At 46.4% G+C, this 16541-nt stretch overlaps 1 protein-coding gene across 11 annotated transcripts in view; it reads right to left on the bottom strand.

Moving 5' to 3' along the window:
• Window positions 1–16541, bottom strand: part of NRG4 (neuregulin 4) — a 115554-nt gene that overhangs the window by 3898 nt on the left and 95115 nt on the right. For 6 of the 11 annotated variants that reach the window (XR_008911722.1, XR_008911717.1, XR_459868.3 and 3 more), the window contains exons 5-6: window positions 11726–11805; window positions 9309–9394 (exon numbers count right to left, since the gene is read on the bottom strand). Coding sequence is in view for 3 of the 11 variants with exons in the window: in XM_056796896.1 (XP_056652874.1) it covers window positions 3746–6181 (2436 nt within the window). In the remaining 8 variants the exon portion in view is untranslated. The other 5 variants (XR_459869.3, XM_056796896.1, XR_008911716.1 and 2 more) reach the window with 5 other exon arrangements.

The raw sequence follows: 16541 nt of genomic DNA, 5'->3' as shown, positions 1-16541 counted from the left end.
ATACAGAGGGACCAGAGGGAGGAAGGGATGGACTGGAAACTATGGTTTAGGACTGTTAGCTGAAGGAATGAAGAATGTTGAATCTGGGGGAGAGAATGTAGGGGGAATGCCCTGGGTTTCTGGATTTGAACAGGGCTGTTACATGGAAGGGCTAGCTTTGTTCTGTTTGGGTCCAGAAGGCAGAAGTAGCAGCAGTAGGGGAGAGTTAGGAAAGCCAGTTTTAATCCCCCAAAAGAAAAACACTTGTCGTGAGCTATCCAAAAGTGAAATGGATTGCCTTGGAAAGTCGTGAGTCGTGCATCACTGCAGATATTTATTCTAGGGAGGCTGGATGACTGCTGGTCAGATGGAGAGAGGATCCCTTTTAAGACAGGGCCTGGGCCAGGCGCCTTCTCATTTCCCTTCTAGCTCAGATTCTACCAAGTGGATTGAGAATCTCCTTAATCTATAGAATCTCTGGCCTCTGCAATAACCAACTGGATAATTTTCTTTACTCTTTTCATGAAAACAGCCCTATTGAATTTGTTCCACCCAAAAGCAAGTGCTGCCTCACTACCACACATCCCTTCCCTGACCTTTATGACTCTCTGATAGTGTCCTCTGTTCAAATTTTTATTTTCATAAAATCCAGATACTATTGCCCAGGAAATTCTGTAGGAGGAATAAGGCCAAGAATTGAGTTGATCATTTTATTGATGCAGATCAGCATACGTGATGGTTTTTTTTTGTTTTTTTTTTATGGGTATTTCTCAAGGGACGTTCATTCTGTTGTTACAGCTACTTCCAATAGGATGTTCAAAGTGTTCCCTCACCATCTGAGACCAAACATCTTTCTCTTCCACATTTATAACCTTGTCCCAAGGCAGACAAGATTTGTCAAAAGTATAACTGGAAATTGTGCTGAAAAGAAGATGAGCTTTCTGGAGATGGTTGCCACTGTCCACCTGCCCCCTGAGAGAGTTTGGTGATGATGTCACATTTGGCCCTAACCTAGGATGGCTAGCAGGCTCCAGCTGTCAAAACACCCTTGGCTTAAATAAGAAAGACCACCAAGAAAGGAATAACTAGTACTGCCTCAGCTAAAAAATAGACACCACTTATTTTGAATGTCTTAAGTGTTTTAGAAATCATGGACGAATGCAGGAAGAAGAGGGAGGGAGATGGTGGAGAGAGCCCTGGATTCTGGGTCAGAGGGCTTGGGCTTGAGGCCCAGCTGTGACCTCGCACAACTGTCACTTTCTTACCCCCTGCCTCATCTTGATAACAAGTGAATTGACTGTCCTCTGTGGCCTGGATTGAATGGATGATCTTCTAAGGCCCTCAGTTTAAGTTTAGCCCAAGCTTAGACTGCTTTCAGAGTCAGAAGCCAAAATGGAATCCATATCCGTGGATAAATAATGCGAAGGAAGCCCAGAAATGGCTGAATAACATTTGCAGGAGCAAAGTTTGGGCTCCCCACACCTCTGGCTGCCTCCAAAGCCTCAGCTATGTTTCTTCTGGAGGTGTGCTTCCTTTCTGTTGGGCCGTTCATGACTTAAGACTGATCCATTTGGCTATTTCCTTGTAACGGTTAGAGCTGCCATATTCACCTGTGGATTTTCCCAAAGGCTGCTGGGTTGAATCCTTTCCATTCCCTGTTTACTCGCACTAGTGGATACACCATAGCTGTGTTGGCAGGGCCTCCATGTTGCCGTGTCCCAGGAGCACTGTCTCCAGAAGAGGTGGGTGAGAATCCTGGTTTTGCCTTTGACTGTGGATGACCACTTTCCCTTCTGTCAAATGGGGTCACATGCACTTCCTATTTCCAAGGACTGAATAAAGCAGGTGACTTGGAAACTTTAATGACCTGGAGGAAGTGCAGGTTGTTATTAAGCTGGTTACTACATCTGCTTTAAAGTCAAAATGGAGCCCCCTGGGGCCCAGATCACCAACGGGGAAGAGCCTTCTCTTCCCCCAACCTGCTTGAGTTTAAGCTGGAGCTTGCAGTGAGGTCACAAAGCTGGGTTTAGGCCATTACACATAATAAAATAGGTGCAGCACAGGAGCTATGGCCTCTTCTGAGGGCAGGAAGGCAGGAAACGTACAGAAGCCTTCAGGAAGGATAAAACGGAGCTTTGATTGGGGTTTGGTGCCCGCAGGCGTCCTTGGCCAAAATGAACCTCGGGGTAAAGCCTCGTTCTTGTCGATGGAGCCGCCTGGTCACAGCCCTCCATGAGACCCGGGAGATGGTGGATGAAGCCAGCTCTTGCTTTTAAAACCCTGCAGACTGGCTCGGGGCCAGCCTGGGTGAAACGAAATAAAACCACCATGAGACAGTTTCCTCATCGCATTTGTCAGCCGAACCATTTCTGGGTTATATTTACAGAATCAGATTCACAATGAACTATTCTTTAGGGGGAAGGAAGCCCCCCAGACAGTTTTCATTTAGCTTTCACACGAGTATCTTCTGTGCATGTAACGTTTAGAACAGGCTTCACGGCCCAGAGTTGGAAGGGAGTCCACGAGCCTCCTTCGGCCTCTTAGTCAAGCCGGCCTTGCGTAAGGCCACACCGGTAGTAAGTCCCAGAAATCAGAATTCGAACCCAGGCTTTCTGATGCATATTGGCAGATCACATTTTGGCTGCTCAATGCTGAGAAGAAAATTAGATACATTTTGAGTATATAAAAAATGAAGTTCCGTACAAAACCAAACCCTTTTCCTATGAATAGACGAGTACGCCCAGAAAAGTCATGCATTCTGGGCTGGGACACGAGAAGTTGGACTGGGGATTTTTAAGGGCCTTTATCACCCTAAATCCATGATCCTGTAACCTTACGAGACCCAGGAGAGGTTACTTTAAATGCAGGTTAGAGGGAGGGGAGATCGCTCGGCGTTTTGCAGATGAATGATTGAGGAATGGACAACTTTTACATAGGGCAAGCCCAGAATGGAGTATCTCCTTTCTGGGTCTATGGACCTCTTCCCCAGTAGAGAATGTACTTCACAAAGCAGCGCGTAATGTCCTTAGGATGTCAAAGGAAACCAAAAGTAGGGAAAATAACGGTGTGTTTTCTTTCCCATCCAAGTTTGCCTCCTGAAATAGGGATCCCTCGGGGGTCAGAGGGCCCTCACTTAAAAACTTCATCCAAAGATGGGCTCTTCAAGACATTCTCCAAATCCCCAGTGACATTATGGATTATGTTAATGACTACAAGATGGAGAGTCTGGACAAAAATAATTCGTTTCAGTAACTGAAAAGCCAGTGAAGGTTTTAGATAACTGATAAATCATATCCCCCTCCTCCCGGCAGGGCCGCAAGGGTTGTGACAACATGCACGGAGAAGCAGCTGGTGGCACTAGACAGCAAGGCAGACGGAATGCTTAAGATGTCTGGAGGATGGAAGGGAGATGAGAAACGGCCTCCCTCGTCCTCCTCTGACGGTGGAAGGCCTTTTGGCTCGCTTCTCTCCAAGTTCCCAGGTTTCTTTTAAAGGCCCCCCCAGTCTTAAAATGATGGTCCTCGGGGGATGCTGAAAGTGAGAGTAACATTTTTGGCATCCAGAAAAAAAGGGAAGGAAAGCACCGGTCACTCCAGCCCAGCCTAGACCAGCAGTCTAGGGCCTGCCCCATCTCCAGGGCCCTGACTCACCTAAGCCTTTTCTCCCATCTCCTCATCACAGCCTCGGCTTTCTTCTTGTCCTAAGTCTGTTCTCTTACCCAGAGTCCGGCTCACTGTCCCCTTTCCCAATTCCTACCCATGTCAGGTCAAGGCCAAAGTCTGGGAGGTCTAGTCTGAGAACTCTGGGAAGACACATCTAGCACACACCCACCAGCACCATACACATCCTTCCTTGGCCAAACGTTTTGGATAAATTGAGAGAGACGGACACAGAGACAGAGAGAGAGACAAAGAGAGGGACAGAGAGGAGAGAGGGAGGGAGGGAGACAGAGAGAGACAGAGAGGGAGAGAGAGACACACAGAGACAGAGACAAAGACAGAGAGAGGGAGGGAGAGAGAGAGACAGAGGGAGAGACAGAGACAAAGACAGAGAGAGGGAAGGAGAGACAGAGATGGAGAGAGAGACACACAGAGAGGGGCAGAGAGGGGGGAGAGGGAGAGAGCGAGAGAGAGAGAGTGAAAGAGAGAAGAGGAGGGAGGGAAAGAGACAGAGGGAGAAAGAGAGACACAGAGACAAAGACAGAGAGAGGGAGGGAGGGAGAGACAGAGATGGAGAGAGAGGGAAAGAGACAGAGAGGGACAGAGAGGAGAGAGGGAGGGAGACACAGAGAGGGAGAGAGAGACACACACAGAGACAGAAAAAGACAGAGAGAGGAAGGGAGAGAGACAGAGGGAGAGAGACAGAGACAAAGACAGAGAGAGGGGAGGAGAGACAGATGGAGAGAGAGACACACAGAGAGGGACAGAGAGGGGGGAGAGGGAGAGAGAGCAAGAGAGAGAGAGTGAAAGAGAGAAGAGGAGGGAGGGAAAGAGACAGAGGGAGAAAGAGAGACACAGAGACAAAGACAGAGAGAGGGAGGGAGGGAGAGACAGAGAGAGGGAGAGAGGGAAAGAGACAGAGAGGGACAGAGAGGAGAGAGGGAGGGAGACACAGAGAGAGGGAGAGAGAGACACACACAGAGACAGAAAAAGACAGAGAGAGGAAGGGAGAGAAACACAGAGAGACAGAGGGAGAGAGACAGAGACAAAGACAGAGAGAGGGGAGGAGAGACAGAGATGGAGAGAGAGACACACAGAGAGGGACAGAGAGGGGGGAGAGGGAGAGAGAGCGAGAGAGAGAGAGTGAAAGAGAGAAGAGGAGGGAGGGAAAGAGACAGAGGGAGAAAGAGAGACAGAGACAAAGACAGAGAGAGGGAGGGAGGGAGAGACAGATGGAGAGAGAGGAAGAGAGGGAAAGAGACAGAGAGAGAAAAAGAGAGGGACAGAGAGGAGAGAGGGAGGGAGACACAGAGAGAGGGAGAGAGAGACACACACACACAGAGACAGAAAAAGACAGAGAGAGGAAGGGAGAGAGACACAGAGAGACAGAGGGAGAGAGACAGAGACAAAGACAGAGAGAGGGGAGGAGAGACAGAGATGGAGAGAGAGACACACAGAGAGGGACAGAGAGGGGGGAGAGGGAGAGAGAGCAAGAGAGAGAGAGTGAAAGAGAGAAGAGGAGGGAGGGAAAGAGACAGAGGGAGAAAGAGAGACACAGAGACAAAGACAGAGAGAAGGAGGGAGGGAGAGACAGAGAGAGGGAGAGAGGGAAAGAGACAGAGAGGGACAGAGAGGAGAGAGGGAGGGAGACACAGAGAGAGGGAGAGAGAGACACACACAGAGACAGAAAAAGACAGAGAGAGGAAGGGAGAGAGACACAGAGAGACAGAGGGAGAGAGACAGAGACAAAGACAGAGAGAGGGAAGGAGAGACAGAGATGGAGAGACATACAGAGAGGGGGGAGAGAGAGAGAGAAGGGGAGGGAGGGAAAGAGACAGAAGGAGAAAGAGAGACACAGAGACAGACAGAGAGAGGGAGGGAGGGAGAGACAGAGAAAGATGGAGAGAGAGACAGAGAGAGGGAAAGAGACAGAGGCAAAGAGAGGGACAGAGAGGAGAGAGGGAGGGAGATACAGAGAGAGGGAGAGAGAGACACACAAAAAGAGACAGAGAAAAAGAGAGAGGGAGGGACAGAGATGGAGAGAGACAGAGGAGAGACAGAGAGACAGAGAGAGGGACAGAGAGGAGAGAGAGGGAGGGAGAGAGACACAGAGGAGAGAGGGGGGAGGGAGAGAGACACAGAGAAGGAGAGAGAGAGGGAGGGAGGGAGGAAGGGAAAGAGACAGAGAGGGAGAAAGAGAGAGACACAGAGACAAAGACAGGGAGGGAGGGAGAGACAGAGAGAGGGAAAGAGACGGAGAGAGAGAGAAGAAGGGAGGGAGAAAGAGAAAGAGACAGAGAGAAAGATAGAGAGGGAGGGTGGGAGTGAGGGAGAGGAGAGAAAGGCTGAGAAAGAGAGAGACAGAGAGAGAAACAGACAGGCAGACAGACAGACAGACAGACAGACAGAGAAAGAGAGAGACAGAGAGACAGACAGACGGGGGTGGGGGTAAGGGATGGAACATATAAAAATGACCATTCAAAGAACCAAAGCTGAACTTGATATTGGGCCAGCATTGGTTGACAGTCCAGTAATGAGAACATAGCTGTCACCTAGGGAAGTGCCTCATCAAATTCAGAGGCCCATCAGCACATTGGCCATGAGGTGAGGCATTTTTTGCTCTCCTTCCTTCTACTTACTTTGCATAGAAACCAGAGTATCAAAGCCATTCGCTGACTTCATTTGGATGGCCTTGAGTTGCTTGTAGAAAGTCTCTACCCCAGCCTCTGCCCAAACTCTAGTTCTTTTCCTGGCACATCCCATGAAATAATGTTTCTTGTTGACTTTGGGGAACATGATAAAACCAGCTCCTTTCTTTGCCTGGCCAAGTAGAGCTTGTGATCCATCCTTCATTTGTCGGATCTTCCTTCTTCTGTCTGGCTCCAGTTATAACAAGCGTCCATTTTGGGGCAGCAAGATGGCTCAATGGACTTCGAGACCAGAGGTCTTGGGTTCAAATTGGACCTCAAACACTTCCTAGCTGTGTGACCTCACAGCAAGTCTGAGCGCCATTTTGTTTATTTTATGGGTTGCTCTAGACAAGGGGTTTACTGGCTAGTAGTCCACGTCCTGTGTTAACCTCTATATACTGAGCTCGGCTGGTCCTGGGAATGTCGACTCTCTTGCCAGTTTTACACTTCAAATTTCCTAGATCTCGTACCGCAGTGGCTCAGACTTGGAGAAGCCATAGTCACTTCCATGCCATGTCAAGGCATCAGGAGAGCATCCCTGTGGAAGCTTTTTTGAATGTCATTTTTTTTAAACCCTCACCTTCTGTCTTAGAATCAATACTATGTGTTGATTCCAAGGCAGAAGGGCCAGGCAATAGCTGTTAAGTGACTTTCCCAGGGTCACTCAGCTAGGAAGTGTCTCAGGCCAGATTTGAACCTAGGATTTCAATCCACTGAGCCACCTTTTTTTCTCTTTCCTGAAGGATTTCTATCAAAATTTTCACTTTTTAGGAATCCTTTTCATCCATCACCTCTTTGAGTCAAGACATACCACTCCTGCTGCTGCCATTGCAAGGACCGGAAGGTTGAGGAGAACTAGCAGGGGGTGCAGAAGTGTGTCACTTCCTGCTGCAGGAGTTGGGGGGCATGTGATGTCATATTTAAACTTTTCATATGTTTTAAAATTTTTTCTCCAATATTAATATTTGAACATTAAAATTATTGATTTTAAATAAATATTTTAACCTAACCCTAAATCCATGCCATTGAAAAAAATTTTTTATCGATTTCTTTTGTTTTTCAATCATCTACATTTCCTACTGTATCTCCTTTCTGCACCCTCCCCTTGTAATACTCATTTATAACAAAAAATGAAAAAGAGGAAGAAAAACAGTTTAGCAAAACTAATCAACATGTTGAAGAAGCCTTACTTTATATTCAGAGTCTACCACTGCTGCAAAGATACTACCTTCTCAGACTCTCCATGGGGCCACACTGGGTCATTCATTCATTCTTCTTCAGCACTCTGTTTTAGTTATTTTGTTCTTTCCATTCATTTGGTTGTAGCCATTCTATCGTGTATACTTACACTTGGGCATTTTTTCCTGGTTTTAATTACTTTGCATCAGTTCATTTAAATCTCTTCATGCTTCTCAGCAACATGACATTTAACTTCCTGTCCATCCCTTTAGATCCTCTCTTTGTGTCATCAGAATTTCCCTGGGCTGACTTGCTCCACAGGATTTTAGTCCATGGAATCCTTTCATGGAACTCTGAAATCTGCTCTCCGTAAATCCAAGGTCCATGTCAGATAATCCTGACTTTCCCTCTTCTGTTTTCCTTGCAAAGGTTCCCTTCATTTCCAACCCAGCAACCTCCCTTGTTCCTCTTTACTGGTCAGAATTGTGTCGAGGGCCAGAGTGCCCATTATTGCTCCTTCCACCTCTAGAAGGATGAAGTTATTATGAAGGGAAGGCAGGACATTACCAGCTGCTCTGGTGTTGGCAGGCAGAATAGCCTGAGTCATAGAGTCCTAAACCCTTAGTCAAAAAGGCTGCTATAAAGAAAGATCTCTTAGCCCATTTCAGTGTCATGTTTCTGTCCTGTACGGACACCTCCATGTGGAGTAAGGGGGAACCCTGGGTTCTCAATGAACTGAGTCCAGGTCTCAGGATGGCCGCTGCCCACTGTCCAAGCCCCAGGCTGTTCTTCCCCATCTTGAGTTGTAGAAAGAAAAAGATGGCTCCAGAAACTCATGAAGATCTACCATAGGGCTGAAGATATGGCTTGTGGGAAGTCCTGAAATCAAGTTTTCCATCAGTTGTAACTTGAAGGAATTAATAGGAGATGAAAGAATTGTTAAAATCACCTCCTTTCTCTTCCTACCCACTGTGAACTTTAGATTACTCCACCCTACTTAGTCTAACAAAAACAGGAATGTCTACACCCATACTTAAGGATTAAGTATTTAGGAGGATGGCCTATGACAGACATGTGTTAGCAAATGACAAATCAGAAACAACTAACAGACCCCTGGGCTATCCTAAGTCAAGCTTAAGCTACCATTGATACATGTAAGACGCAGGAAAGTGATGTAAAAACTATATATTTCGCGTCACTTCCTCTCTCCAGCCTCTTTGGTGGCGGAGAGGTAGCTGGTGGCAGTGTGCTGAGCCTTTCAGCATCTTGGCATAGAGGCAGCTATTGTCCGGGTTAGCAGTGAGTTTTCCTTGATACCATACTAGAAGAAGCCTAGTAATCTAGTTCAGGTGAGGCATCTACTCTGAGCTCTCTCAGAGTTAAGGCTGATTCTTTCTTCCTTTACCTTATAAACACCATCTTCTTAGAAAAAGCCTCTAATCTTCAAAGACCTCGTGGCAGAGGACTTTGAACTCCCCCTGGCACAGGCCAGGTGGGAGAAATCCTACACCTTCCCTCTCTCTTCTCCTTAATTCTTTCCCTCTATATTAATTAAGCCACCATAAATTTCCAGCTGACTTGGATATTTTATTTGGGATATTCCCTGGCGACCAAAATTCATTTAGATTAGGTCACAACCCTAAAATTATCCTTACACCGCTGATGCCTGAGTAGAGCCAGAAAGACCAAGAAGCCCACACAGTTCTGCATAGTATTGCTATCAGGTAACACAACACAACATGTTTCTCTCATGAAGTAAAAGGAAAGGATTAAAGAAGCTTTAAACATATGTACCAGATACCTTAAGTGGCTTCATTTATTTCTCCTGCAACTTGGAAACAATAACTTGGTTTGCTGGGATGGTCACTGTTCAGTTTTCTCCATGTTCTACGGAAAGAAACATTTGATTGATTTATTGATTATTGATCAAAAGTCCCTTGAATCATCATTTCTCTCTCTTCCTTTTACCTGTAGACTCCTACTTAGGCCCAGAAGACAGAGTGTTGGACCTGTGGTCAGGAAGACTTAATGGCATTAAAGAAAAATACCCCAAACTCTTACTCAAGGGTACCCCTAGAATCTCAGCCTTGCTTTGGAAGAACTTTGGAATCCAAAGAACAAATCTTTGGAAAGAGTTCATAGACTTGCTTCATGTATACCCTCCACCATGTCACACATTATTTCATCCTCACAACATTCCTAGGAGGCAGGTGCTATTATTATTCCCTCTTTTACAGGTGAGGAAACTGAGACAGAGTGGTTCAGGGACTAGACCAGGGTCACACAGCTCGTAAGTGCCTGATAGTAAATTTCAGCAGAGCTCTCCCAACTCCAAGACCCAGAGCTCTTGTCTGCCATCCACTTGGCTGCCCCATCTGGCCATCATCTTATCCTTAGCTCGGTGCCCAATAATGCTTGTCAACAGATTGAATCTGGATGAAAGTATTTCAACAACTAGAAAGGGGTCATGATGTATCACAGCTCTGCAGTTGAAATGCCCTCCAGTCAACAGATGGAAAGCCCTTGGGGCGAGTTTACAGTCCAAAGGCACAGAAGGTCCCCTGCCCGAACACATCATTGGGCCAGTAATCAGTGGAGCAAGTCAAGCTTCTCTCCCATAGCCCGGAGTCCTGAGAGGGCTGCCAGACCTGTTCTAACAGGAAAGGCCAGCTCTTTGGAAGCTCTGGTTTAATGGGTTTGTCGAAAAACAGAACCACCAGAAGGGGATTCGGTATGTGAGGCTGCAAGGGATTCTGGAGGATTTGAGCGTGGCTGGACAGAGGAATGCCTGCTAGTGGGCAAAGTACCCCCCAAATTTTAGTGGGGTTCAAGGCTTTGATAGCTCAAACGGCCTTTGGATGTTGGGGAGCCACTTCATTTCCCTCCCTGAAATTCTCCTCTTCTGCCTCCTCCTGGCCTAGAAGGTCTCGGAGCTCCTCCCCATAGAGCATGCCAGCTAGCAAAAGCTTCCAACTGGGGGTCTGCTGACTGAGTTGGTTGGTTTGGTTTTGGGGTAGGTGTTGGGGGTTCCTATCTGAACTCATTCAAGAGAGGCTCCTCCTCTGATTGGCCACCAGATGATAAATTTCTTCAGCTAATTACAAAGCCAGGCATAGAACCACCCACTTCTGGGTGATGGAGAACCATAGCAAAAGAGGAATTACAAAGCATTTCCCATGACTGCAGGAAGGGGTGGGCACCAGAGCCCCAAAGCACCAGAGAGGGAAAGGTAGGCACCAGACATGGCCCAAGGGCAAGGCTCTCCTGAGCCCTCAGAGGGCAGCCAGTGGCCTCTTCCATTAGGATGGGGAGCACAGAGTTTGGCCAATGGTTCTCTGTATACACGGGAGACTCTCAGCCGGCTAGGAACAGCCATTGGAACTGCTCCTTATCTTCCTCTGGGCCAGCCTTTTCCTGCTCCAAGCAGCCCTTCATTCCCTTAGGGCCAACAGCATTTTTTCCCCTTCCCTTTCTCCTCTGGGAATCTTAAGCAAATGAGTATCTTGGGACCTCATGGAAATGAAATGTGTGCCTTGGAGGCTGGTTCCTTGTCTTGCTGGCCTTTTTTCCTATTCAATTAAGGTCTCTAGGGTGGAGAGTGTCTGTCTTTCATCTGAAGGCTTTTTACCATTCCAGTGTCTGTCTCAGAGCCTGAGCAGACCCTTCTTGGGCAGGAATCTCCCCTCTCCGGGAGAGGGACTTGAGGCTGGGAGTCATGTCGGTCTCTAGAAATCGCCCACCTTGTACAGTCCATCTGCTGTCCATTCGGTTGACTATTTCAGACATTTATGGAAAACAAACTGGTGGATATTTATATTCCTAAGTCTGTTTTATAAAAATCTATTTGAAAAACACCAAAAGACCAATTATCAACCCATAATGATTTCTTATTGTTAAGCCCTTATTATAGGCTTAAAATCGATCCTTCCTGGAAGAAGGTCACGTCTGATGAAGAAAGAGAAGTTGTATGATGCAGCGGATGGAGCGTTGAACATGGAGAGTCCGGGGGGACTCGGGGTCAGATTCTACCCAGACACACCTGGGAGTTGGACCATCCTAGGCAAGCCCCTGACTTACCTTTTCTCTGCCTCAGACTCCTCCCATGTAGAGGGGGGTGTGATGGTGGGAAGATGGGAAGGGGGTCTCGATGACCTTTAAAAATCCCTCCCTTCCTCCCTAGATCCAGACCCACCTTGGAGGAACTTTAAATGGACTCACTGTTGTAGAGGTGGATGCCACTCGACTCTACCAGGCCCACATCATACTGGGCTGAGCTGGCCCTCTGGAGGTGGCCTTTCCTGGCCATAAAGAAAAGAGAAAAAGGAAAAGAGACAAGAGGAGAAAGTTTAGACTCAGCTATTCAGCCCGGCCTTTCCCAAGGGCTCAGAGTTAGCAGTCATAGACGCTAAGAAATTGTCCGTACTTGAAAACACTATTATTAGACCAGAACTCTATGAAGGCAGAGGTTCCATGTCTCTCTTCTGTGGATCCCCAATAACAATACAAAGTGCCTTGCACATAGCCCTCGACAAATGAATAAATGAATTGGGTTGGGTTTTTTTTTAACCCTTACCTTCTTCTGTCTTAGTATTAATTTTAAGAGAAGAGTCTAAGAGCTGGGCAATCAGGGTTAAGTGACTCGCCCAGGGTCACCCATCTAGGAAGTGTCTGAGGTTTGAACCCAGATTTGAACCCAAGATCGTCCTGACTCCAGGCTTGGCTGTCCATCCACTGTACCACTTCACTGTCCTAACATTGAGCTATGGACCAGAATTCTGTAGAAACAGGTCTTTCTCTGACTTTCTTTCCACCATCTAGTTACTAAAAGATGAAAAGGATGCTGTATCTGTACAGACTCCTCTGGGATTTGTTTCCTAAGGTTCCTTCCAGCTCTAATTCCCATGACCTCAGGCTCTCTCCGCTTTAAGAATGGGGGCCCCAAGCTTTGAGAAAGATGCTTCAACCCTCCTTATTCCCATGCAACTGGCTGGTCAGGGCTAGGCTAAGATAGAGATATTTGTGGGTTGGAAGAGAATCCAAGCTATTCTTAAGTGGCATCAAGCTATAAGAATTCCAAGGCATGTAGGCCCAATGGCCAAGCCCAAATGGTCAATAGTCAAGAGAATGCAAAGGGTCGGGATAGAGGGCCTATTTCTGGGTGGAAAGGTGAGAGCTGGAGATCCAATCCCTCAAGCAGTCATGCTATCCTCCTAGAATGGTCACCAGATCCCAGATTTGGATCTTCAAAGAGTTAAGATGGAGAGAACTATTCTAGTGGGGTAATTCAATAAATTCACTCCCCTGGGAAGGTCCAGAATGGAAGTATTAGACGAAGTCTTGGGTCTTCAGACCCTCAGGATCACAACTTTCAAACTGGAAGCTACCTCAGAGACCAGTTAAGCCAATCCCTTCCTTTTATGGAGGAGAGCATTAAGGTCTACAGTTAAGTAGTAAGCCCCAGAGGGAAGACTAAAGCCAGGTCTTCTGATTCTTCCCCATGGACCAATGAAGCAGTGGGAAAGAGGGGGATGGTGGTAGAGGCAGAAAGAAGGACGTGGTGGAGTCAGCTCATACAGGCTCACAAGAGCTCATACAATTCAGAAATCAGCAAATGCTCCAAAACAGGGCTTTATTACTTTGTTGATTTCTGGACTTCAGGAAGTGATGGAGAAAGTGTTAACAATGCAGATTAATTTTTTTTCCAGAGAACCAATTGTTCAATATTTAATAACAACCCCCTGAGGAGAAATCATATGATCTGGCAACTCCCTCGTTTTGGATGAGAGTAAAAAGAAAAGTCAAAGATGGCTGCAAAGTTACAAATGATTGGGAGGACCAGGGTACCATTTGAGAAATTGGAGGGCAGGCCAGGTGCAGGGGGACGACTCGAGGCTAGAACCACCCTGTGGTAGTGAATTTCTTAAACTGTCATATTTCGCTCAATCTGACTTCTTTGGAGATTCGAACCTGGAATCTGGTGATCATTTTAGGAGGATGAGATAGATGACTGCTTGAGGGATTGGATCCCCCAGCTCTCACCTTTCTACTCGGAGATACATCCTCTCTTCCTGCCCCTGGCATTCTCTCTTGAATCTTGACCATTTCATGGGCAGAAACACCCCCAAATTCTTATAGCTCGATACCACTTAAGGATAGGTTGGATCCTCTCCTCACCCCCCAAATGGCTACAATCTCTCTCTTTAACCCTAGGAAATACCCTAATCCAGATGGCCCAATTTGATTGGGGATAAGGAGAGACCTGGTGGAAGTATCTTTCTCAAAGCTTGAGGACCCCATTGTTAAAGCAGAGGGTTCGTTGTCAACCTTCTCCTTTGACTGGTTAGACTGACCCTTAATGGTTCCTTGTGCTCCCTCAGGGCTTCTCCCTGCCTGACCCTCTCCTTTTTTTTTAAACAGAACCTGTAATTTCATTGGTATAAGGAACTCCCAGTGAGGAACCTCCACTGGCCACGGGAGCTCAGCACTTCCTAGGCTGCCCAGCCGATCTGGGCTCCTTCTTGTGAGGATGGTTATTGGGGTTCAGAAAGGACAGGTAGTGACAGCTAGAAAACAGGAGAGGGCACCAGAAAGCCAGGTCCTGGAACTTCTGAGTAGAGGAAAAGAGCAGAGAAAAGCGATGGGGAAAGGTGCCAAGGGAGCCTGCTGGGTATGCCACAGCCTGCACTTACTCCCAGTGAAACTCACCACTACTGGGTCCCCGGGTTCTCTGTCTACTTCTGCGTCTCCAAGCACATCCTCTTCCTGGTAATTTATAAGTGTCCTAGAGGAACACGCTGCTGGTCCTTCCCCCTCTCCCCCAGAGGAATGAATGCCCTTACAGAGCTACTTTCTCTCTCGTCTCTTTCATCCTTTGCCATATCCACAACAAAACATTCCCAGCAATCTCAGAGTGGTCAGGGCTTGGCAATGGGGGTTAAGTGACTTGCCCAGGGTCACACTGCTAGGAAGTATCTGAGGTCACATTTGAACCCAGGACATCTCGTCTTTGGGTTCACCTCTATCCAGTGAGCCACCTAGATGTTCCCTCAATATTTTTATATTGAGCTTTTAGTAAGAATCTCTAAATAGATTATATCTAATAAATAAGTTAATGAGTATGTTGAACTTTAATGGGTTTGATATACTGCTTCATTCTCAACAGGCAAAAGGAAGAATGCCATCCTAGAGTAGGCATTTTTGCTATTTAAAAATTTTTAAAACCTTTGATTTATTTTTAAATCCTGATTTATTAGTTTCTTCAACATATCTTTATTTTTTGAATATTTTATTTAATTAATTAATTTAGAATATTTTTCCATGGTTCCATGATTCATGTTCTTTCCCTCCCCTCCTGTAGGCCAACAAGCAATTCCACTGGGCTTTACATGTGTCTTCAATGTATCTTTAATAAATCCTTTTAATAAGTTATGGGGCAGGTAGGTGAGCAGTGCCAGTTTTGGAGTCAAGGAGACTCATCTGTGTTCAAATCTAGCCTCAGACACATACTAGCTATGTGATCCTGAGCATCCCTGTTTGCCTCAGTTTCCTCATCTATAAAAATGAGCTGGAGCAGGAAATGGCAAACCACTTCAGTATCATTGCCAAGAAAATCTCTAATGAGGTCATGAAGAATCGGACAGGGCTAAAATGACTGAAGAACAACAAATAAGCTGTATTGAATAAATAAAGTTAGTAAGCATATAGAACTTTAATAAGATTGATATACTCTGCCTAGTAATGAGGAGACAGGAGGATAATCTATGTCTTTGCCATCGGCAATCATTATTGGTTTCCATGGGTTCAACAATCATTCCTAGACCCGGATCTCCCTGTTGAGCTCCAGTCCTACATCAGTAGCTGCCTAATGGCCATCTTCACTTGGACATTCCATTGGCAAGTCAAACTCAACATGTCCCAAATAGAAAAACTAAGTATTGTTCTCCCTAAATTTTGCCTTCTCCTAACTTTCCCATTTGTGTTGAAAGTAACACCATCGTGCTAGCCATCCAGGTTCATAACCTTGATATCTTGCTCAACGTCTCTCATTCATTCATTCATTCATTCAATCAATCATGGCTGACCAAGTGTCTCCTATCAGGCATTGTTTTAGGTCCTGAAGACACAGTGTAATTATACTGCCTAGACCATGCGTCATCCTAGATACTATATTTTTAGAGGGATGTTGTGTCGAGTTTCCAAAAGAGGGCAACCAAGATGGCGAGAAGGCTGGCAATCACATCATATGAGGATCTGTTGAAGGAATGAGGATTTTTCCGCTTGGAAAAAAGAAAGCTTGGCAGAGCTGGAGATGGTGGTGGTGGTGGCGGTGGCGATCTCATTTTAGAGATGAGTAATGGAGGGCTGGGGCAGCTAGGTGGGCTCAGTAGATAGAGATCTGGGCATGGAGAAAGGAAGACTCCTCTTCATGAGTTCAAATGCAGCCTCAGACACTTAGTAGAGGTGTAACCCTGAGCAAATCCCTTCACCCCGTTGGCCTCAATTCTTCATCTGTAAAATAAGTTGGAGAAAACAATGGCCAACCACTCCAGAATCTTTGCCAAGAAAACTCCAAATGGAGTCCTGAAGAGTCAGCCATGACTGAAATGACTGGATGCCAAAAATGGAGGACTAGCAAGGGGAGCGAGGAGGTTTTCCGAAAGCATCTGTCAGTAGATAAGAAAAAGCACATTCCTCCTGACCATGAAAAATGGCATGGGAAAGGCTCCCAATGAAAAGAAAACACCTAACACCAAAGCACAAGAATTTCAACATTCTAATCATTGTTTGAATGTGTAAATATTAGGTTACCTTAAAATCCCTTTGATAACAGCTAGCGTGTTTGCTGGCCAACACCTGTAAGAGCAGCTGATACTGTCTCCCCGATAACTTAGTAGGGAGATTCGTGAGCCATTAGGGTGTTTGGTTTGGTTACTACAGAGGACTTTTGGAATCCCAGGACCTCAGAAGCTGAAGGGACCCCAGATGCCATCCCTGACCAAAAAGTCAGCCAGCTTCCCTTTCAATATTCCAGGGA

This window comes from Monodelphis domestica, chromosome 1, assembly GCF_027887165.1.
Source record: "Monodelphis domestica isolate mMonDom1 chromosome 1, mMonDom1.pri, whole genome shotgun sequence".
Taxonomy (NCBI): domain Eukaryota; kingdom Metazoa; phylum Chordata; class Mammalia; order Didelphimorphia; family Didelphidae; genus Monodelphis; species Monodelphis domestica.
This window is presented reverse-complemented; position numbering and strand designations above follow the sequence as displayed.